We start from the raw sequence: 23,982 nt of genomic DNA, 5'->3' as shown, positions 1-23,982 counted from the left end.
TGCTCATCCTCAATCAGCCCGTCTGAGCTTGTTTCTTTTATGTCTCATCTGTTGTCTCCTGATGGCACAGCAGTGTCTGGAAAGTGGAGTAAAGAGCGGACTTGTTTTGACCATATCAGGGCGGTAGGCTGGCTTTGTGATAGACTGTATATACAGATCCATCTATCTATCTATTTTCTTAACTGCTTATCCAATTCAGGGTCGCGGGGGGCTGGAGCCAGTCCCAGCTGTCATAGTGGCTAGAAGACTGTATATATCTGAATCTCAATTTTTTTTATCTTTTTTTATTACCCACATTGTTTGCTCAGAAGTGATTCCTGACTTCCTTTAGGTACAACATGCCCAATGACATTTTTTGTTTTTCAGCCTCTCAGTGAAACAAACCTGCTCATTAAAAATACTAAAACTAACAACAACAGATGAATAACTTTCAGGTAAATTTGACCACCATCTTTCTTGTTTCATGGTTTTTCCCAATGTATCAAGCAACACAGTTCATTTAATATTTACAAGGTTGGATAACCCCCCAGTTCCTCCAGAATTAAAGTCCCCGTTATTCAGGATTATCCACAGATCACATTTTCAACACTTTTCATTTTAAGTACCTCCTAACAAAGATATAGTTCTCATTAAAAAGAAATCTGTTGACGGCGAGGTCTTTGGATAATCCTGAGTATCAGCGACACTGAATCTGGAAGAAAATGCTGTCGATGAATTTTTTAAAGATGCCCTCTGGACATTTGAAGATATATATACATATTCTCTGCTTTGAATGATAATTTGTCTCCTATGTGTTTTTTGACAAAAAGTTCAATTATTTAGTTGATTTTCTCTATCTTGAGTACGTCTTTTTGAAAATATAGAATCTATGAATATTCAGATGTTCAAATTCTGCTTTTCCTGTCACACATAAGATGCGTCCCGCCTTAGAAAATCCCATTTTAATGCAGGTGCACTGGAGATTTCATGTTTGCACATCACACGTACATGTCTTAACCTCTGAATGAAGGTGAGAAACATTCCTCTTTCAGTAGATCTAGATGAAAAGCACTTCTGTGTCAAACTGCACACATACTCCATTCAGAACAGTGAAAGTCAAACATCCATGACATGTAAAAAAAGAACAAAACCAAAAAACAGGTGAAACGACTTTTTGAGAGGAGGCATTAAATGCAATCAAGCACAAATAAAAAAATAAGTTACCAGCATTGCAAAAGATTGGAGTGTCAGATAAATCAACACCTACTACAGTCATGTATTTGAATGTCTTTGAGCGCCTGCAGATAAAGATAATACAGTTAAACAAAAAACACTTTCAAATTACAAAAAAGAAAAGAATAAAAGATAAGAAAAACAAAAAACTGAAATGTTATCTTTTGGGATTGCTTGAGGTTTGCTATCTTGAGTCAGAAGTGGACCTTTCAATTGAATATTGATTCGGAGCACATTAGAAAATCCACGAAGGAATGCCTTATAAACAAATAAAGAGCGAGTTATTGAATGGTCTTGTCAAAGCTCACATTTGAATCCTATTGAAATGTTGTGCGGAACATTTCAAACAGTCCATACAAGCAAGAAAACACTCACCCTGGCATCTGAAGGATTTTTACATGGAGAATAGTCAAAAACCTTGGCAGCCCAATATCTGAGACTTTGGAGAAATTATGCAAAGTGCCCACAAGAAATTAAATATACGAAAAGTGTTTGATGCAAGTCTACTTACTTTTTCCATTACATGTACTGATATTTTTATTGAATAGCAATGTTTCACTTTAAGTGTTCTTCCATCTTCATTTGTAAGCAGCGTATCGAAGAGGCTTAGGGTTAGTGTCTGCTTTCAAAGAGAGGCAACAATTTAGTAGTGATGTAGTTACTTTTTCCACGTGATTTTATGTACAATTAGTATTAGAAATAATTATATTTTTTTCTTTCATTTTATTAAATATGATCCCCTTCGATCTCACTGGCACAATGTGCAAAAACAACGGTCTTTCTTCAGATTGGAGGTTCCCCAAACAGCCCAAAAATAAGCATAATGTTGTCCTCATCATCCTAATTATGGTTCTGTGACTATATGTGAGGTGTTCCAGTCCCATAGAATGGAAAAACACTGCTGTAGATGTTTATGGTCCATATTAGATACCAACACTCTAGAAAGGTCTGTTATGCTCAAGTGCCCACAGTGCAGTTTGTCAAATGCAACTCAATTCTCAGGTTTCCTGTCTATAGGCCAATCTTTCCTCTCTGTCAGTCCTGGTTTATGAAGAAAAAGCTGATTATGGCAGCAAGATGCTTTTGGTAAAACAGGCACGGCTCACTGGCCTTGTGTCCGTCAGGACGATGTGTAGAGACTTCAGGGTAAATTGTAAAAATGGGAGTCAATTTAAAGTTCTGCTTGATGTCTAATCTACACGCTACATTTAGGCTGACAGCTAATACATCATTAGGTAGAGAATGTCAGGTGAATCTATTCATTGGTAGACCTGGTATTTTTTTTTCACAGTGATCAAACAGTTTAAGCTAAGCAGTTTTCCTCAACAAAACAAAAGATTTTAGTCGAATGACTCCTTTTTAGGGATGAAAATTATTCAAAGCGTCCCATCTCCAGCTGGGAAGAGTAGTTTAGTCAGCAATTTTAATTCAGGAAGCAAGCTTCTGACTTAATGGCGGTCATCATTGTCTTCTCCATCCTCCTCCTTCCATCGCTGCTGTGGACTCTCTGGTGGTTAGGAGCACTACCCTCAAAGTATTTAAGAAAAATTTTCAAATATGTACTGGCTGTATGTTTCATGTCCTTCTCTGCAACTTTTGTGATGATGTTTTTCCCCTTTTTCTTACTGTTTTTTTCTCCATTGCTTTATGTTAAAAAAAATAGTGAACAAAACTTGGGAGTGTGTAAAAAGTAGACAGAGGATTAAATCTCTGCTTTTTTATAGTCTGCTCTTGTTTAACAGTTGTTTGACAAAATGCTTGTAGGCTACTGGGTCCTTTACTAGAGGACACAGTTTGCTGCAAATATGATAACAAAAAAAACAAAAAAACAACCCACACATATACACACACACACAAAACCCCATCATTAACGCAACATGAGTCTGTCCTCTGAAATGTTAATGTGTTTATACGATCATTGTGGAGATCAGCCTTCTTTATGAAGAGAAAATGCAAATGCCATTTTTTTGCAGCTTATATCACTTTAAGGTAAATACTTAGATGACAGAGGGAGGTAAGTACAGATTACATTTTGGGAAAGAGTAGTTTTCTGCCCTGCAGAGGGGGATTAAGAGAGAGGAGAAAGAGGCGCAGAAAGAATAACCAAAACTGGGTGTTCAGTACTGTTATTAGTCAGAAGCATGCTCCAAATGAGTTTAACTTTATAACCATCTCCACAACCCTCAGGCCCCCTTCCAGGTTAAGAACCACATTTATACAAATAAACTAAATTTCAAAATGTTAATAATTGATGAATAAATAAGTATGTTTTTTGAAATTATAATTTTACCATTCTTTTTTCCCCCTCTCAAATACTACAACATGCTATGGTTAATAAATGAGCTTCGTCTTATTTAAAATCCACCGGACACAGATTTATTTTACAACATAGGGGTAAAAGAACATTCAGATGGTGGCAGCGTTAGTGGAGAAAGAAAAGACATAAGTCTGAGCCTCTGTAAAAATCCACCCTCTTGTACAGTATGAAAAGAATCAGCAGCTTCTAAACAGCCACAGCGGGTGTCAACAATAATAAAAGATAGCAAATGTACAAAGGGAAGTATTAAAGAGGGGAGGGTATTGCTGTGGATGAAATCAGACACAGAATCCTTGGTGATTTTGGTCTGAAATAAATAAAACAGGAGCAGAGCACGAACAGAAAATTTCACTGCCTTTTTGAGAGGCTAATGATGACCTAAAATAGTAAAATGATTTTAAAACACTATCTTCAAATGAGATGACTGGGTTATTTACAAGTCAACTCATTTGAAGATGTTGCAGTTTTAAAGTAATGTGGGAGGAAGAGAAAAAAGAGTAAAAAAAAAAAAAACTATAAATAAGCCTTGTCATTGCTTTGTTTCCCAGGTTTAACTTAACTGGTATGTGTTTAATTACCACTGTATATAAATACTACATTATATCAAAACTATAGTTTGACAGTGAATTAATCACAAATAGCTTTTGAGATTGTTCCTATGAGTTTCCTATATTAAAATATTAATAACAAGCAACAGGCAGAATGGTAATTTTATCAGATTCTCTTGCTTTATTCTCTCTCTCTCTCTCTCTCACTCTCTCTCACTCTCTCTCTCTCTCTCTCTCCCTATATATATATATATATACTGAGCTGGCATCTAATGTAAACACCTAACACCTATAGAAAAAAAGAATAGAAACCATTTAAGCATGATGAAGGTCATGTGTATCATTGGTATTTTGAAATATTTTTAAATTAATAGTATTTTAAAATAACTTAAAAAAATGATAACAACATAAGGGATAAAATAACTTGAAGTAAAGAGGGCTGGGTAGTTTTCATTTCTTTTGCACTGCTTTATTTTGTCGTCGCTATGTTTTTAGTAGCCAACTTCAGTCAAATCTTGTTTATTTGCACTACAACATGCAGTTTCTGGCTTTTTCCTTATTGATCCTAAAAAAAATCCTTTGCTATTATTTTATAATGAGGAAACGTATTTAACACAACTTTTTGTAGATCAATCATGATTCATGTTAATTAGATATAGACTTGGTGGCGACTGTTTCTTTCATCACTGACTCTGTGACAGAGATGTTAATTGCATCGAATGATTTCGAGTTATGGTGCCGTTAAAATGGGCTGCATTATACTCAGAGGAGCTTCTAATATACACTGTTCAAAAAAATTAAGGGAACTGCTGGAGGTCATTTTGTAGGGGTCTGATCGTGATCCTTCAGTTTCTCCTTGCACAAAGGAGCGGATACTGGCCCTGCTGTTGGCCGTGTTCGATGGCCGTGTCCAGCTCACCTTGCCTTTCCTCCACATTCTTCAAACTGTGAAAGTGAAACTTCATAACTGGACAGACTGATATCTCATAACCAACTTTGCATTATACTGATGATTGAGTGTCATTATTATTGGTATTATTTTTAGTAGTGTCTATATCAATGCCTAAATTTCAGTTTAAATAAAAACATCTCTTTATAAATATGTTAATGGCACAAATGACATCTTGCAAAGTAAGATCACAGCGATGTATTTATCACTGAATTTTCTGATGATGCCATCAAAACCTGTAAGCAGAGCTGCTGTGTTATATTGTAATAGATGTACCTGTCATTAAATCCAGGTGCACCCAGCTGAGTCCAAATTAAATACATCTTCCCTAATTATATTGTCTTTTAAAAATGCAAACTCCGAACAAATAAGTCACCATGTTATTAGATTTCCCCATTAAATGGAAACTCGCCATGACTTAGAAAAGCAACTACTTGCTCTAACACAATTCATGAGGTGTCCCTTACACATCGGCCCACAAAATTCTGACAAACATCAAGTCTCCTCAAACAATTATATAAGATGTTTCAAAGATGTCCTTGAATTGCTGGAATAACCTTCTGGTGGAAAATTACTGAATCCTTTTATTTTCTAATAGCTACTTTTGTGGCCTCAAACTAATCCTGTTTGAGTTCATAAAATTTAAAAATCAGCTGATATAAAACCTGTAATTTGCAGTGGTAGAAAGTGGCTACATACATTTATCCATTCATTTACCCACTTGAGTCTTTCCAATTTCAGATGATCCTTTTAACTCATCTATGTTTATTTAATAACATACTTTTTACTTATAATAATAATAAACCAGTTTGTTTGTTTGTTTTTTACCATTTTTGCTTGGGATCTATTTTGGGGCAATTACTTCCTGATTTCAGATGTCAGATTTTTCTCGGTTAACCTCTCAAATGATTAGTTCAAGAATGTTAGACTCACTGATATTTAATATGAAAATTAAAAACTGGTCAAGCAGCCAAATGAAAACCACACATTTGTCTGGCAGAACTTTATTTTTTTCAAATTCCTGCTCATTCATTCGGTTTGTGACTTCTTTACCTTATGACCCTGCCTGCGATCAAGGACTAAACTGCATAAAGCAACATATACTTTTCCACCCAAAATGGAGTAAGCCCCTAACTCCGTTAGAGCCTCACTTGTTTCACATTTTGTCATGTCATCAATTGATTAATTCATTTTTCACTCAAAATAGCCTTTTCTCAGTATTTTCTTGAATCGTCTTTGGCAGCAATTGGAGCCTCTAGTATTTTTGTGTAGGATGCTACAAGCTTGGCACACCTATATTTGGGTGGTTTCTCCCAATCTTCTTTGCAAAACTTCACAAGCTACAGCAGGTTGGATGGGGAGCAATGGTGCACTGCCATTTTCAGATCTCTCCAGAGATTATCATTCTTAAAGTCCTGCTCTGTTCACGCATGAGGCCAAGCTTATTCCTTGAACAGAACTACCAATGCCATCTTAACGGATAAAGTCCTCATTATGTGAGCACTGCCTAGGGGCCAACCTCCAATAGAACCAGTCTCAGGGTGGGGCAGTTATCTGCTGTGACCAGATGGCGGTGAGTGGAGGATGAGGAGACAACTAACTAACTAACTAACTAACTAACTAACTAACTAACTAACTAACTAAGTCATGTTGGTCTTGATTTGTTTATCAGTTTTTTTTGACAGATCTAAGATAGAAAGATATAAAAGTCTATTTATTCTGTTTGAGTTAATTCATAGCAGCCAGACACTAGATGTTCTATTGTCTCTTCTTATTTACCTCATATTCAGTGTTTGTTAACTTCCACTTTTTAAAAGTTGTCACATTTGTCAAGGCCATTGAATTGATGCCATGATTCAAGATCTTGTTTCAGTTCAATTCAGTTCAGCCTCATCTTTTCAATAGCAGTTGATCTTAATGCATTGATCTTGAGCAGCAATAATGAGCCCTTCAGTTTCTGACTGTAGGCCTGCTGTTTTAAGCCAGCAGCTTGTTTGGTCCACATCTCTGCCATTTATTCATTTCAAATACTGTCCGGAGCATTTTCTTCCCATTTTCTCTTTCATTGTTATAGGGTTGATGTTTGCCTGCCATTTCTGCTTAGCTGGTGGTTGGCTCATTTTCCATTAGCTGTATCTTTGGCATATTGAGCTCTTTTTTGAATATAATGGCTTCATTAGTGCAGTGATAATGATTTTTCTTTTCTTTTTTTTTAGTTCTTTCACTATCTTCAGCTTTGTTAAGGAGATTGTCTTCTTTATGTTTGAGGTATGTGTCCAATGTATTTGTTTTGTTATTTTGTATGTGCTCTCAATCTGAGTAAGGCCTCTTCCATCTAATGTCTTTCGAGAGTACAGAACATCTTTTCTATCCATCGATCCATCTCATCATATTCAGGGTCACAGGGAGACTGGAGCCGAATACAGCTGTCAGAGGGAGTAAGTTGTGGTACACCCTAAACAGGTTGCCAGTCTATTGCAATGGTAACACAGAGACACAGATTCACAGTGACTCGAACTGCCAATTAAGGAATCGCCAACTAAACTTTCCATTGTATTTTATTTTTCCCTGAAATGTTCTTTTTTTGAACAGAGATGAATACTTTCTTTTGGTCAACCAAAAGAAGTAAGATTATTTCTTTTCCCAGTCTTAATCGCCTTCTTTATGGCTTTATTCATAAGTAGTTGATCTACATAACTCCTACATAACTACAGTATTTTTGTTTTAGTGCTAGCAAGTTGTTGTCCACCAGATTCTTGTAGGATCTGGCTATTGGTATTCATTTTAAAGTCTTACACAGTGTAGGATTAAGTAGTACCACTTGTTAGTCGACTGCATTAGTTGGACACTAACAATAAGGAGGCCATTCTTCATGGTTTTCTATGATCGTGTCAGGTTTTCATGTAGTGCTGTTGTTTTAGCCAGAAGCTTGTTACACCATCATTCCCCAGGGTCTCCCAGTTTCTGGATTTTTTGGATAGCTGTTGTTGTTGCCTCCACTGTTGTTGCCTAAGATGTCACTGACTGCAGAGGCAGCGGCATAAAATAATTTGTTCACTTCAGCAAGGGTTGGCTTATCATCAAGCCTATTCTTAATAGCCATGATTGCTCTATTAGTTATTTGTAATGCTGATTTTGCATGCCTGTCACATTTAATCTTTAGCATTAGTGGTCTTTCATCAGCATTTCTTTTTCAGTCTACCATTTTCTCAGGATGTTGTTTACCATTTCCTCTACTTTTTTATCAGCACTGTGTTGCATTTGGGTGGTCTGATTCATTTGGTTGGTTTACTTCATCGCTCTGCTCATTTCCCTCAGCACTTAATGCTGCAACATTGTTTTCTTGGTGAGTCACATCTCTTCCCCGCTCTTGAGATGTTTTATCTTTTATCCTTTGAATTTCAGTCTCTGTCAGTCTCGTTTTTAATAATGTCCCTTCTGTTGTTCGCAAGGTTATTAGTGGTCATATGAGGTCTTGAAATACACTTCCATCACATATTTTTACTTTTTCTGTCACCATTCTAGTTCTAGCTGGTTTTCGATGGTTTTCAGAGTCCATTTTATGGGCCCTCATAAGCATCATACTTATTGCTTACCCCACTAAGCAATAAGTGGGGGTGATTGTCATTTTGCTTGGTGGTTAGAGTTTGTTCTAGTAGCAGACTGTGTGGTTCCCTGTGGAGGAAAGCAGTCCTTGTTTATGTTATGGTAATCTATTAGGTTTTTATGCCATTCTGGACAATGATAGTCAGAGCCTCTGTATCCAGAGGCTACATTTCCCAGTAAAAATCACTGGGTATTACCATTCTTCTTCTTCTTCTTCTTCTTCTTCTTATTATTATTATTATTATTATTAGGATGTGAGCTAATGGTCCTAAAAGTGGACCTATTATCTTTTTACTTATTTTCTTTCATATGTTATGTAATATTTTTCCATATTTAACATTGGCCATGTTAAATGTGGTCAAAGTTTCGAATAAAGAGGTCAGTTTATGTATGAGTAATCCCTGTGAGCCAAAAGCTCAGATTTCAGACTTCTTTAAGTGCTCAGTTTCAGATAATTTATGTCAGTGAGAGCGGAAAGCCCTTAAAGCACTCAGCTCTGGGCCCACCCAATTGTTGTTCAAACTTTCAGTTTAGGAGGGGCAGCCAATCCGAAGAAAGAGGCTAAAGTGACTTGTTTTAGGATGAAGTCAGTGACGGCATTTCTTATAAATGAAGATCTTTTTTTTTTTAAATGCAAAGCTACTCTAGTTTTGGCTAATAGGCTCCTTTTAGTGACCGCCTTCCTGTTCTTTTAAAGTTTAAACGAAACTTTGGGTAACAGCATGGTAATACCGCCTATCACCAGCAGAGGGAGAGCTGCAACAAGCCCAGCCACGCTTTCCGGAAGACCAATGAAAATATTTTGTGACGTTTCATTCACCTCCACCCATTAAGAAGAAATCAGCTGCTCAGCCTTGCAGTGCATTACAACCCTTGCCTGTTTCTTCCCCTGTCAGTCAGTGCCGATAAACAGTGTCTTCTTAATATCAGCTACCCCTTCTGTATCGGGCTTCCGTCTACACTGCTGCAGCTCGTGTGTTGATTTGTTGTTGTTGTTTTGTTTTTTTTTTACACCAGCTTGTTTCTTGCACGTAACATGCAGAAGAGAAGGAAGCCTGAGCCGATCCAACTCAACCCCATCCCTGATGGAAACACTATCAACGGCAGCGGAGCCACAGAGTGAGTGTCAATATTAATCTGCTTCTGATATCCAGATAGGGGAATGTAGTACACAGATAACTGCTTTCTGATACATAACCTAATATATGTTGGATTCAGTATGACAGCAGCCAATACCGTGTGTGTGTGTGCTCGAGTACTCTGCACCAAGTATTTGTGTGGGTTCCTGAAACCTTGTCCTCTACTGCAACTATTGATCATTTGCATTGTTATCAGTTGCTGTACTGAGAAAATGAAATATTTTTAAATCTGAAAAGTTACTGACACGTTAACCATTGACCATTAATGGTTCCTCAAATAGCTTATGTGGTTTGGGTTGCATGTAGCATTTTTATAGGCTACAGCATTGATGGATTAATTCTTTAGATTTACTCTTCGAGCACAATCCAAGACACAGAGATACTCCGTTCACACTGAAATAAAACAGGGAATAAACAGAGGTTGCTCACATTGATAATTTTTTGGCTCTAAAAAATGCTTGAACAGTTATTAAAACAGCCACTAAATCATAATTCAGTAAACTACATGATATCTGGACTATTTGTTACACACTAATCAGCTATCAAATAGTTAAAGAAGTTTAATTTTTAATGATGTAAAATGGAGAAAACTGGAAACTCATTTCACTTTATCTTTTCAAGCGCTAAATAGCTGTCAAAGTCCTCGTGATTTCATTCATTTTTCCCGTTTTACTCATGCCACGGGTCATTTTCACAAATTGTTACTGTGTTTCTCATTATAATATTTCTGTAACATCCGGCTGTCAAGTCCTCTTCGTGGTGTCATGGATGGACAGGTCTCCGTGTTACTCTCACAACCCACTTGGTGTGATTAGTTAGAGATAGAGCTTTCCAGCAAGGCAGCACACAGAATTATATTTCTGTCTGCTGAAGAAGTTCTGCAAAGGCCTGCTCCCACCATTGTTTGACAAAACACTGTAATGGAGACATAAAATTGTTTTGACATCCTCCTCTAGCCCTCAGTTTGCAGAGAAAAGCCCAGTGAGTCCTGCAACAAGCTGGATCAGTTGAGATGAGAATTACATAACGTGTCATCGGTTATGATGGCTGCTTTTCTGATGCGTTGTAGAGTCTGAATATATCATTGTTTCGTTGTTAGAGCGCACATCTGAAGGCCATCTGTGTCTTTGGCAATGAATTAAAGACTTAAAAAAATGACACTGAGTCATGTTTGAATACCATTTTGCGTTAAGTAATGGTAATTTTAAAGAAACAAGAAAGATTTTTTTAATGTGTCCACTAGTCCACCACATTAAGATTTAGAAAATACAAAAAAAAAAAAAACAGGAAGAAATATACTTTAGGAAGTTTTTAGTAAGATACAAATTAGAGTAGTAGAAATGTAAAAGTGAGGCCAAAAGTCAATGACATGATATTTGGATACAAACTATAATGTGGTATTTAAAATCCCCATAAACCAGTATCATTTCTTAACTGTTCCCAGTACAAATGAATTTGTAGCATAGCTTGAAGGATGAAATACATTTTATAAAAGTTTGACCAGTAAGAAACATAGTTTTAAAAATAGCTCTACAGATCACTAGTATCACTTTGACCTTCAGATTAATCTATTGACCTTGGAGAGGTCAAAGGTTATAAGTGACCTATTTAAAAACTTTACACAGTATATACAATACACTCTATATGTTGACAATACATGTCACACATGCCACAAGTGTAAAACTTGTAAGACTTTTTGTCAGTTTTTGCCCAACAAATCATTTGGTTGACCTTGAAGACCTTGGTGGATGTAAGCCAAATTTGAATGGATTGTTAACATGACCCCACTCTACACCCCTACAAAGTTTTATCAGAATTCATTCAAAATCTTTTGAGTTATCGTGTTTATTGATACAAGAAATGATGAATGTAAATGCTACCAAAAATAGAACCGCCTCTTCTGATTTTTAAAGATTCAGTTTAGTTTTAGCTAAGGGCAGATGTTTGACTTTAGCTTGCATTAGATGGAAACTCTACTGTAGTTTGAATTCTATTATACTGAATGTAAAGAGCTTTTCACCATTAAAATATATATCAGCTGATAATCATGTACATGTAATTCCTGTGAACCTAAAGCTAAGGCTGCTGCAGACATTTTGTTTTACATTCCTTTCGCCTGGTTGATGTCAATAAGGCAGGAATGTCCTTATATGGGCACAGAAAGGGCCCAAGAATCACCAGATTCTGAACCATTGGACTTGGAAATTTTTCTTCAGTGTTCTACTTAAGAGTTATCTGCAAGTTCTAGAGCTTGATCAAATACTTTCTCAGTTGCGAAGGAGTGCTAAAAGAGAAAGAAAGAAAGAAAGAAAGAAGGAAAACTGTTTGTTTATTTATTTATACTTTCTTGTGACATCAAAATGAGCCCAATGCTTATTGAGTAACTCTGTTAAAATGTGTTTTGCTGTGGATGTTGTTGCTGTCTGCTCTGTTCTGGATCAGATTTTGAGCTCCAACATGTATGCAAGAATGTGAAAAGTGGACATTTTGTAGGTTTTGTATGTTGGTTTCAGAATCTCTACAAGACTGATCAAGCAGGAGAAGAACAGCCAATCAAAACAAAGTGGGCTTTTAGAAAGAGGGGCTTTAAAGGGACCGGAGCTCAAATGGCTTTTTCTAGACTGTGAATGAAGTGAGAAGATGCATGAAGGGCTGGTATACGATGAAAGGGGATTATATTGAATAGTGAATTGTGCAAAGCTGTAGTAGAGTTAAAGTATGACGTTAGGTACAGTGGTTAGCACTGTTGCCTCGCAGCACATGAATCTTGCGATTGGCTTGCGCCTTCCTTTTTAGAGTTTGAATGTTTTCCCTGTGCTTGCATGGATTTCTTTTGGGCCCTCTTCCCAAAGATCAATTGGTGATTCTAAATTGGCCATGGATGTGCATGAAGTGCTGTATGAATATGTGGCTAATGTGTGACTTGGATGGTCTGTAAGACAGGAAAAGCACAAAAAATACTGAATGCATAAAAACATGGAGCTTGAAGTGAGCACAACAGATCAACTTTCAGGACTTAAAGTAATCCGTGATGGATTGGGGTGCTGACAATGTTAAACAGATGAGCTGTGCCTCTACTTTGTTCATTAGGAGCTATTGATGATGACATAATGTTTGGCGAGAGCCGGGCACATTCCTGCTGCTGCTGGCCGGGCTCTAATGGACTAAAGAGCAACATGTTGGGATGAGGCAACAATCAGGAATTCTGAATCACTGTGGTTTTTTTGTTTGTTTGTTTTTGAATGAGGGTTCCTGTGTCCTCTGTCATGTAAGAAGGTGTTATACTGTGGCACTGCTGACATATAGTGACTGCTGGACTGCTGTTACTCAAGTCCTCTTTTCCATAAAAACACAGTTCTGTTTGAGTTCAGCTGCCTGAGGGTTTAAGGAAAAGCTAAACCAGTTTCAATCCAGTGATGGTAGATGGTGGGTTTGTGGTAACAAATGTTGTTCATGTTACCAATATCAGACGTTTGTCAAACTTAAATGTTTCAGGTCATCAAATAAATTTAAATACTAGACAAAGATAACACAAGTAAAGTTTCTAAAATGTGGGTGTTTATCTATTCAGATATGCTAGGAAACAATTGCAGTGTGCATTAGATACACCATTTCAGCTGCTTGTTAACACAAATATCTAATAAGCCAATCCTCATTGCATTTAGGCATGCAGACATGAGCAAGAGTACAAGCTGAAGTTCAAACTGAGCATCAGAAAGTGGACAGTGATTTAAGAGACTTTGAACGTTGCATGGTTGCATGGTTGTTGATGCCAGATGGGTTGGCAACAACCATATCCATAGAGTTTACAGAGAATGGTTTTGAAAAGAGGAAAATATGCAGTGAGCAGCAGTTATCTACACTCCCTTGTTAATATTAGATATCAGAAGAAAATAACCAACCAGTCTTTACAACCCAGGTATGCAGAAGAGCATCTCTGAGCACACAACACATCAAACCCTACGACAGCAGAAGGCCACACTGGGTGGTAACTCCTCTCAGCTAAGAACAGGAAATTAAAGCTACACTCAGCATGGACAAAAGAAGATTGGAAAAATGTTTCCTGATCCTGATGAGTCACGATTTGTGCTGCAACATTCGGATGGCAGAATTTTGTGTAAACAACATGAAAGGCTGGATCCACTCTGCGTTGTAGCAACAGTTCAGACTTCTGTTGCTATAATGTTGTGAGAGATATTTGCTTGGCACACCTTGGGCCTCTCTGTACCAAAATAAGCATAATAATATCATGGCCCTGAAATCAAACAGCCAAATGAATTTCAACCGTCATTGATTTCAATATTTACATTTATGATTTAGTTACTGTGTATCATAATGAAAATAGATAGTATAAAAATGTCAGAAAGAGACATTTCCAGAAATCTATTCTCGTAATGTATCAGCGTTATAGCCGTAAGTAAGAAAACCCACCAGCTGTTTTGAACAGAAGGGGAAGAAAAGGCTCATGTTTCAAAGCGCTCATTTAAATTAGTACATTATTCTGGGTAATTTGCACCACGACACAAGATGATTGGATGCTGACACTAGAGAGCAAATATGTTGCATAATGGTTGTGGATGAGCTTAATCCAATCGATGAGCCTCTTATTGAAACCAGACCGTTGCACTCTTGTGAAAAAGGACAGCCATTCCAGCACGCCAAATGCTTTTTCAGCATGAAATGGCTGCAAGCCATTGGAGAACTGCAATGAGTGGCCCATATAATGCCAACCAAGGATGGAATATTATCAGGGGAGAGCTGAGAACAAATACAAACAGCTTGTTTTGGATAGACCCTTATACTTCATCTTGGATAAGCTACTGCCATCACATAGGTGAAAACCTCTCTAAGGTTCTGGAAAACTAAATTATTGATAAATATTGACAGCAGCCATAGTTTGTGGCTCTTTTTTATTATTTATTTATTTATTTAACATATTGCTTACTATATGCTTTTTGTTAGAGAGCAACAGATACTCAGTTTTCAATTACAGTAAAAAAAAAAAAAGGTTTTCTGAGGAACTCATTCTGGTTTTAATTCCTCCAACAGTAAGTGATTGACACTCACTAAAAATACTGTAATTCTCCCATTTGTTACATTTACTGTGCACCTTCAGGTTCAGCTATCCATGCTACAGGTTTCTTGAATTGTAATCTTTACAGGGCACGTATGTTTACACATCCGGTAATTTTGCATAGTCTCTTAACGTACCTGCACACGATGCAATGCTTAGAAAAGAGAGATACAGAATGGAAACAGATGGAAACAGCTGTAGCTTCAACAGCAACCATTTTTCAAATAATAGTTTAAAAGAGACTGTTCAATCGCATATCAATTTTTAATAAAATCTTGGTTCTGCAGAGCTGTGTTGAACTATTATTTGAAAAAAATCTAAGCAACGCATGTTGAAGTAATAAGTAGCTGAATACCTCTTTGGCTGAAGCCATAAACCAAAACCTGATAGATAAATGTGTGTCTCACAGACTCTCATTTATTAAAAATGCATTTTCTTTAACTTGCTTGATGTCAAGGTGTAGAGTTATTGTGCTTCTCACATTCAAGTTCTGCTGGATGTCCTTGTTCTTTAGTGTGGATGGAGCTCAAAAGGCCAGCGTCGTGCTCACTTCTTCCTGCACCTGGAAGGGAGGGGGCCTGCAGTGTGGCGCTACTGTAGTCCCTCCCTCGTACATTGTGTAGAGTGTTTCAGGCTTCTCCTCTCATCCTCCTCCACCTCCAGCTCTTGTCGACAAAACGCCCACGCCACCCACAGCCAGCTCAAACTCGGCACCTCGTCTCCATGGATATGCAGGCCTACTGTCAAAAATAAAACCACTTAACCCTCTCTTTGCTGTGCGGAGCTGTGCAGGGAGAAGAGCTGCTCTCCAGTGAGTCGTTATTAAGTTAAAAAAAAAGATGAGGAATAAAAAGCGTAATTACCACTAAGACTGATGAAGATCTTCTCATCACCACATAGTCATATTGTCACGAAAATCTGGTAGGCTGGCAATTAAATAATTCATTTAAATGATTTTCTCTTAGCTGAATGAAGACAGCAGCACATATGAATCATACATGCTTTTGTTTGATACTTTAATCATTTGCAGCGTAAACAATTAAATTGCAAATTTTTAACATTCACAGGCCAAATGTTTGACACTAATAACAGGACATCTCTGTGGTCTTCACAGCAGCTTCCAGCTAATATTTTTTAAAGTCTTAGACTGGCTGTGCGTGGCGGTGTGGACAGTGTTTTGAGGCAGTTGAGTGGGAGGTCAAAGGGCAGCAGATCAGCAGAGTTCACTAGACAATTAGTTTCTCAAGGAAAGATCATTTAAAGCTTTCTCACACTGGGATCTGAAAAGGGATAATAAAGCACACCCAGCTCTCTCTGCTGGCTCCCTCTTTGTTTAACATTATTCCTGAGGAATGTGCAGGAGGTACTACACTTAGCTCAGTCTTATCTCTGAGGATGACATAATAGATGCAGTAGGTCTGGATGTGGAGTATGTGGATTATCTGTGGTGAGCAGATCCCAGCAAGCTGAATGTGGGGGAGTGAGTGTGTTTGTGTGTGACAAGGAGAAAAACCTTACTAATGTTGAACGGTAGTTTGAAATCTAGATATATCTAACTTGAAGAAACACAATCTATGGAGCAACCATACTGTATTTATAATATTTATGGATATTAAAGTTTATTTTTATGCCCTTGTGTTTTTGTACTCTGCTCTGCTGGCTCTTTTCTGTTGCGCTAACTATTAAAAGTTTGGACTGGTAATCAAATTTGACTTGCCATAAGTCGGTATCCATGGATCGGAAACACCTTTTTGAGTCACACATTTCTTGGGAGACTCACAAATTCAGACTTTTGGAACTCAAACCAATCATGTGAGATGAAAGCATGAGGAATAAAAATAGTGTGACCACCTGGTCATTGATATCTAATGAGAGGAGATCTGACAGTTTAGTCTCTGAACTGAATACAATAACAATTCACGTTTCTCATCGTCTTCTGTCTTTCATTACCTTACTCTTAACAAGAACAAACTTGGAGGCACTGCAGAAAAAACTAGAGGAGCTCGAGTTGGATGAGCAGCAGCGGAAACGCTTGGAGGCCTTTCTGACACAGAAGCAGAAGGTGGGAGAGCTGAAGGACGATGACTTTGAGAAGATCTGCGAGCTCGGTGCCGGCAACGGAGGAGTTGTCTTTAAGGTCTCCCACCGACCCTCGGGTCTGATTATGGCAAGGAAGGTAAGCTGCAGCACGGCTGTCTGAAAGCTATTTTTTACTCCAGTATGTCCAAGAGGCATCATTACTCCAGTGTTTGTGCACAGCCTTAAATGTGGGTTAATGGGACAGCAGACCGTCCAAAACCCCAAATGCTGCTGTTAAAAATCGTCCCCTAGCTGAAACAAGATGTGCTTCAATATTAAATCTTTTTCCTTAATGATCATTTTTGATCATAAAGCATGTTCTTGTCTGTGCTTGTATTGTCTAGCATTTTTCTTCTCTGTGTTACGGAAGCATAATTAAAAACATGAGCCCTGCTGTGTTCCAGCTGATCCACCTTGAGATTAAACCAGCCATCAGGAACCAGATCATTAGGGAGCTGCAGGTGCTACATGAGTGCAACTCCCCATATATTGTGGGCTTCTATGGGGCTTTTTACAGCGATGGAGAAATCAGCATCTGCATGGAGCATATGGTATAGTTTATTAATGTTATGCTTGCCAGTGTTTTTCCGGTAGTGTTTTTGCTTTCTTTTACAGACTATACTGAAAGTTGTTAGGTATTTCTTGCCCTCCATTTACAGCCTGGTTGGTATGGAAACAAGCTATTTTTGATGAAATGTGTTGTTTTTCACAAATTTTTATTTTGAATCCTCTCCATTTGTCCCCGTCTGTTGTTCATAGGACGGTGGCTCCCTGGACCAATCACTGAAGAAAGCAGGCAAGATCCCAGAGCAGATCCTTGGCAAAGTCAGCATTGCTGTGGGTAGCTTTAACACCTCTCCCACTTATTTCATGCTCTGGCCATCGCACTAGAGCTAAGTTTCTTATACTTCTTTGGCAGTACCAAATTATCTGTGCCTTTGCTGTGCTGTTATGCAATGTTTGTCTTTGCAGGTCATTAAAGGTCTTTCCTACCTGAGGGAGAAGCACAAGATCATGCACAGAGGTCCGTATTTCAATTAAATATAATTTAATTTTCTTCACCTGGCCTTTAAAATACCTTTCCTTAGTTTTGCTATACATAAAGCCTAGATCAAATCATATGTCTGGCACTAGCAGAGAGGTGAAGATATGATTACACGGAAGTCTGATTTGGTTTTTGTATTAGCCAGTATGTTTTTGTTACATCTGAGGGGGAAGTTTAAAGCTCTTGTTTTTTCTGATAGTTACATTTGAACAGATTTTTTTCACTTTAACGTTTCTTTCTGTCATATTGTGGTCATACTGGGTGTAAAAGCTTGTTTTCTAACATATAAGTGGAGGCGTGACCTGACAGCAACACAGTGATCACCTACCTCTTGTTTTAATACAAAACTTAGAATACAGTCAGTCCCTATTTAAAGGCTCAGTTAAATCTTTGTTGTAGGGATGAAACTGTAAAACGAGTCAGCACAAGCAGCACAAAATGCCTGCAGCAGTTTGTTCTGTGCTGATGCTGCCTGTTGAAACGCTTGCCCACTGTGTTCTCCTAAACACTGCGTGTCCCTCTTTCAGATGTCAAGCCTTCTAACATCCTAGTGAATTCCCGTGGTGAGATCAAGCTGTGTGACTTTGGAGTGAGCGGACAGCTTATAGACTCCATGGCCAACTCCTTTGTGGGCACTCGGTCATACATGTCGGTGAGTTAAAATGGAAAACTCGTCAGTAATCTGTCTGCAAGTTTACGTGTGCCACTTAACATAGCTGTCATTTACCTGTCGGTTTAGAAATGTAATAAAATAAGTAAAAGCTATACTACTGATAAGTGACACTACTTGTGTTATGTGTTGTTTAGCCCGAGCGCTTACAAGGCACCCACTATTCTGTTCAGTCGGACATCTGGAGCATGGGTCTGTCACTGGTTGAAATGGCCATTGGACGCTTTCCTATTCCACCACCTGATGCTAAGGAGCTCGAACAGATTTTCGGCTTCCCAGTGGAAGGGGAGGCAGCCTCCAGTGATTCCTCCCCAAAGCCGCGGCCCCCTGGGCGACCCGGCAGCTGTAAGTCTGAGAAGGCTCTGGTTCTTGCTGTAACTCTGAAGTGTAGTTTCTGAAGTTACAGCAGCTTTATATCATTTCAAAAAGCTCTGATGAAATAGCTTAAATAAGTTACAGCATAGTCATTGAAGTAATTACACAATGTCTAACCTACAAGGGGCTGATTATTTTGGTTCCACCCCCTTAACAGCATACGGCCCAGACAGCAGACCTCCGATGGCCATTTTTGAGCTTCTTGATTACATTGTTAATGAGGTGAGTTTACTGGATTTATCTACACATGCTGGTATTGCGTAGATAGATGCTAGGCTACAGTGTATTAATGCCTTTAGGAGCAATTTAACGCGATATTTGACTTACACAAACCTCTAAATTTCAGCCTCCACCAAAACTGCCTGCTGTATTTAGTTCTGAATTCCAAGACTTTGTTGATAAATGGTAGGTAGAAGACATCGTTTTCCCTCACCTACACTGCACATAATCTTATGCCACCTAGTGGTGCTTCACGGGACTACACTAAGATGTTTTGTTTCCACTCCAGCTTGATTAAAAACCCAGCAGAGAGAGCAGACTTGAAACAGTTGATGGTAAGGTTTGCACTCTTAATATTCACTTATTACACTCCTTATCTCTATGCATCTAAAAGCTCTCCTTTTCTTCAGGTGCATCCTTTCATTAAAAACTCAGAAGCAGAGGAAGTTGACTTTGCTGGCTGGCTGTGCACCACCATTGGACTCAGTCAGCCTTTGACACCAACACACGGTACCACAATGTGAGGCCTGTCCTGCCTACAACACCCACATCAAAGTCTTCTAATGACTAATTTCTATTATTGGTATATAAAACTGTTTATACTGATTAAAGTGTACAAACCTAAATGCCAAGTGAAACTATGTATTGAACAAGTCTTTGGGCTACCTTGCAGGCCTTCCTGAAAAGCCATCTTTTTTCTAAAGATTTAATTTAATCTTGACAAATGCTGCTCTACCTGTGCTTGATATTCCTTTGTAACCCCAAGTCTTCACAGTGCAAAACCTTTGCTAGCTTATGTGGAATAAATAAGTCCTGTGAATAAAGTTTGAATGACAGGTCTGACTCATGCAATTGAAACAACTGATTTATTCATCACTGAACTCCAGTCTGTATGTATTGGTTTATGCCTTGGGCTTGGCAGGTGCACCCTTCTTTCCAGGCCTCTTCTTGGGTTTCAGCATCTTGGCCTTGATCTATGGTGAGAACAAAGAAGAGCTCAAAGTTACCATCAACAAATAGACCTATAATTTTTACTTTCATCTTTAACTGATCAGGCTCTTACCGCAGGGTCATGCTTGAGGATGGCATGACGTCTTGCTGTCTTGGCGTAAGGATTCAGTTTGAGCATTATGTTCAAATTCTTCAGAGGATTCTTCTTCAGTATTCTGCGGTTGAGCTTCTTGCTGTAATGACAATACAATCCACTCTTGAATATGTGAGCCCTCTGTTTAACTACAACTTTAGTGATAACCTTTCTGCATCACTCAGGACTTCCATATAATCAGGGTTCAGAAACACGGACCTGAAGTGGAAAATCATCATAGCTGATAAATAAGACCTCGGGGAAAAACTACACTGAAAAATGCTTACTTGGGTGCACGAAGTGCTTTCTGGATCTCCTCACTCTTCAGAATCCTGGTCAGATCTGTGTTGGTCATCTTGTGCATTGGCAGGCTGAAGGAAGAAGAGTCAAGAATTAAAGTCCCTTGTGCATGAAGGCAAAAAAGTCGTATGATAAGTTTTATGTTGCTCAAACTCAGAACTTCGTTAAATATCACATAGTTCAAAAACACGGACCATGAAGTGGAAGCTCATCACTGTTGTACACCAGCATGATACACTGCACTTGTACATTTAGAGTGCATGCTCTCAAAATACTCAAATACTCACTTGTAGTCAACCTTCAGGGAGGCAGCCTTGCGCCATGTGCCGTACAGTTCATCCAGCTTGCGGAAAGCGCTCTCGGTCCAGATGCAGAACCGTCCAACGTGACCACCGGGAGCGAGCCTCAAAAGGTTCAGTTTGTTCACGTTCAGCAGAGTGATGCCTGCAAAATGCAGCACAATAATCAAACATCTGCATGTTGATGAACCAATTATCTTGAAGCTACAGTGAGTTTTAAAGGGCAATTGACTTATTTAAGACTTAACTATGCTATAAATATTTAAGAAAAATTGTGTATGTTTCTGTTCTGTGTCCTGTTTGTTTGTTTGTATGTGTGTCTTTTTGCTGCTGTTACAACCAAATTTCCCCTTGTGGGACAATTAAAGGATTATTCTATTCTATAAACACTACAATTACAACTCATCAGTATTCAGGCAGACTTGAAGTTACGCATGCATAAATGAAGAAAACAATTAGAGTTTAATTGAAAGCAAAGTGTTAGTTGTAGAATCTTGGTCATTTTATTCCATTTCATCCAATAGAATCATCCATTTTAACTATACCTTAATTAAATATAAGAATCATAATATCCATTTTCTAACACTGTAATAAATTCTAAATTTTAACCGGGACATTTACCTGGGATATTTCTGAAGGCTTTGGTTAAGCCAGCATCTTGGTTGTAGATAATGCACGGCCCTCTGCGCTGGATACGTCTGCGATTCCTCATCTTACCCTTACCGGCACGCATACGCTGAGAGGCATAGACCTGAGAAGAGCAAAGAAAACTCCATTATTAATAATTAATTGCTCCCAGTGCCAACTCAAAAAAAAAGAAAGAAAAAAAAGAGCATGATTTGACTTCGGGAAAACTACTGATGAAACTCAGTGTTCCCAGTTTGAGGTTACTGTACCTTCTTAATGTCATTCCAGGCTTTGAGCTTCTTCAGCAGCAGCACTGCCTCCTTGGTCTTCTTGTAGCCCTCAACTTTGTCTTCAACCACCAGTGGGACCTCAGGGATTTCCTCAATGCGGTGTCCTAAAAGGGAAGATTGTTAAGAATCAGTCAAAGACAATGACAGAGAAAACTGCTAGGACTATCAAAGTTACAGCATTAACTACACTTGCTCAGATTTAAAGGACATCAATACTCTGTGACAGCTTAGAGACGGCAGGCAACCGTCACTGTTCACAGGCTCAGACGCAAATTACACCATCACGGCAAGTCAAATGTTAGGCTGAATCAAAAAGGGTTCATTTTTGGTCAAAATATATTTCCATGCTGGTTTCTACCAATTCATGTCCCATTCAAACATCTTTTGGCTCTTACCTTTGGACATCACAAGTGCAGGAATGGCAGAGGCGGCCAGGGCAGAGCAGATGGCATAGCGCTTCTGGGGTACATTGATCCTGCGGTGCCAGCGGCGCCAGGTTTTAGTGGGGGCAAACATACGACCACCACGACACATCTAGACCAAAGTCAAGGACCACTGACTTAAACAACTTAAGTAAATAAGTATTTTATACCTGCTCAGACTCAATGTTCATCAGCCATCTGTGCCAGCATATGACAGCAGGCATTCTGTCACTGGTCACAGAGTCAGACGCAAATTACACCATCACAGCAAGTCCACAGAATTAAGTTTGCCTCAGTATACAGATTACAAGGTGGGAAAAACTCTTGTAGTTTACAACTTGCATCAAGAGGATACGTTTCCAAAAGCACCCTGGCCAGAACGGTGAGTACCACCACCTCTCACACGAGGGATACGGGCCACAGCTCTTCCTGTACCCCAGGACTCTGCACTGGTCTGGTGGCCTAAAACACACATAACACATAATCTATATTGTGTACGTAACACCTTAAAGAAACGTTTACTATATGCCAAGTACATTTATGCACTCACCTGCCAGTTCGCTGACTGCATAAGGCTGGCGGTTATTCTTGCGCATGTTGGTGTGCACAAAATTCACCACATCAGGGCGAATAGGGGCCTTGAACACTGCAGGCATGACAACATTTTTGCCTGAGGATTCTCCTTTCTCGGAATACACCGAGATGAGGGGTCGGGCACAAGCCTGAGAAAGAAATAAACAATCGTTAAAGAGATGTATTCTGTCAGAAAAAGTTATGTTGGCAATTCAAGAGTCTGTAAACCTGTGTAGCATGTGTCTTTATGACATCCTGGCATGTGACAGGGGAAAAAAATACTAACTTTAAAATTCAGATTTAAAAGGCAGATTAATCTTGACGTAATTGCAGTATCAATAAAATATCCCTGCTTTAACCGACACAATCAAAGTAAGGTTTCATTTAGCCAACATGAAATCTGCCTCGGTTAGCCTCAGTTTAGCTCGTTTCTGCTAAGACGACTTGGCCAGCTTGTTTAAACGTAACACTAATTGTAAATGATAACAGCCGTATATAGCGTATAGATAGATTCAAATGACAGAAATAACAATCTAACCTTAGATGCCATCAACATACACAAGATCAGCCTTCAGTGATCTACCCCTGAAAGGACAGCCACACGTGTAACTTGTAGCCGCTCACTCAAAATGGCTCCTCGTGTTAGCTTTGCTAGCTGGGAGCGTTTCAATTTGCTGCTATATTACATCGGAACCTATGATTTCCAAATTCACAAAACACGCGCTTGCTTGTTCAACACGAACAACAACATGAAGACGCGTGTATTATCTCACGTTAGCCCTGAAAAACATGGAAATTCTCACCATTTTCGGTAGTTATTTTCGGCTCGCCGGGAACCACGCTCCTCACGGTATGGCGGCCACAGTAAAAAAGGAAGTTGGCGATTCACCCTACATGGTTTATGCCTCCGCTTCAAACCACCACTTCCGGTATCAACATCATCGTGACAAGTCCTTTGTTTAACTTCATAAAACAAGCACAGGAAAAGTAAAGAGAATACACAGCATAAATAATATAGCATGTTTAATTTGTCAGTGCTTAGCATGTTTAGCCAAGCAATTTTAAAACCGTTCTTCCACATGGGACTATTTCTTTACTCCATGTTGGCGCAGGAAAGATTAAACCATTTCTTTCCTCGTTTTTTTTAATCAAAT

General features: G+C 38.7%; 3 protein-coding genes and 4 non-coding genes across 8 annotated transcripts in view; 2 read left to right on the top strand and 5 right to left on the bottom strand.

The window, feature by feature from the left end:
• LOC134631351 (mothers against decapentaplegic homolog 3-like) overlaps positions 1-23,982 on the top strand; it is a 284,592-nt gene that overhangs the window by 124,237 nt on the left and 136,373 nt on the right. The gene's annotated exons all lie outside the window — the stretch shown is intronic.
• Positions 9,470-20,043, top strand: map2k1 (mitogen-activated protein kinase kinase 1). Its single transcript, XM_063479573.1, has 11 exons — positions 9,470-9,751; positions 16,811-17,021; positions 17,329-17,475; positions 17,684-17,761; positions 17,897-17,948; positions 18,497-18,621; positions 18,777-18,984; positions 19,172-19,236; positions 19,361-19,419; positions 19,523-19,568; positions 19,644-20,043. Exons 1-11 carry the CDS (start codon positions 9,669-9,671, stop codon positions 19,755-19,757), a joined length of 1,188 nt encoding a protein of 395 aa, XP_063335643.1. The 5' UTR covers positions 9,470-9,668; the 3' UTR covers positions 19,758-20,043.
• rpl4 (ribosomal protein L4) lies at positions 20,086-23,719 on the bottom strand. The gene is made up of 10 exons (XM_063479574.1): positions 23,632-23,719; positions 22,806-22,977; positions 22,611-22,717; positions 22,229-22,367; positions 21,813-21,937; positions 21,538-21,667; positions 20,905-21,061; positions 20,605-20,688; positions 20,297-20,417; positions 20,086-20,207 (listed from the first exon to the last, which is right to left on the bottom strand). Exons 1-10 carry the CDS (start codon positions 23,632-23,634, stop codon positions 20,136-20,138), a joined length of 1,110 nt encoding a protein of 369 aa, XP_063335644.1. The 5' UTR covers positions 23,635-23,719; the 3' UTR covers positions 20,086-20,135.
• LOC134632524 (small nucleolar RNA SNORD18) lies at positions 20,495-20,561 on the bottom strand. The gene has a single exon (XR_010094530.1). It is a non-coding gene; the product is annotated as a small nucleolar RNA SNORD18 (small nucleolar RNA).
• On the bottom strand, positions 20,767-20,837 carry LOC134632523 (small nucleolar RNA SNORD18). The gene has a single exon (XR_010094529.1). It is a non-coding gene; the product is annotated as a small nucleolar RNA SNORD18 (small nucleolar RNA).
• Positions 22,024-22,122, bottom strand: LOC134632526 (small nucleolar RNA SNORD16). The gene has a single exon (XR_010094532.1). It is a non-coding gene; the product is annotated as a small nucleolar RNA SNORD16 (small nucleolar RNA).
• Positions 22,427-22,525, bottom strand: LOC134632525 (small nucleolar RNA SNORD16). Its single transcript, XR_010094531.1, has one exon. It is a non-coding gene; the product is annotated as a small nucleolar RNA SNORD16 (small nucleolar RNA).

This window comes from Pelmatolapia mariae, linkage group LG7 (assembly GCF_036321145.2).
Source record: "Pelmatolapia mariae isolate MD_Pm_ZW linkage group LG7, Pm_UMD_F_2, whole genome shotgun sequence".
Lineage (NCBI taxonomy): Eukaryota > Metazoa > Chordata > Actinopteri > Cichliformes > Cichlidae > Pelmatolapia > Pelmatolapia mariae.
Note: the sequence above shows the minus strand (reverse complement) of the source record. Positions and strands in the feature narration are given on the sequence as shown.

Coding starts and splice junctions, on each gene's coding strand:
- map2k1 (XM_063479573.1), top strand. CDS start 9,669: ATGCAGAAGAGAAGGAAGCCTGAGCCGATCCAACTCAACCCCATCCCT. Junction 18,622..18,776: donor GCACTCGGTCATACATGTCG/GTGAGTTAAAAT, acceptor TGTGTTGTTTAG/CCCGAGCGCTTACAAGGCAC. Junction 19,420..19,522: donor CAAGACTTTGTTGATAAATG/GTAGGTAGAAGA, acceptor TTTCCACTCCAG/CTTGATTAAAAACCCAGCAG.
- rpl4 (XM_063479574.1), bottom strand. Junction 22,368..22,610: donor GCCAGGGTGCTTTTGGAAAC/GTATCCTCTTGA, acceptor ACTTTGGTCTAG/ATGTGTCGTGGTGGTCGTAT. Junction 21,668..21,812: donor CCTGGAATGACATTAAGAAG/GTACAGTAACCT, acceptor TGCTCTTCTCAG/GTCTATGCCTCTCAGCGTAT.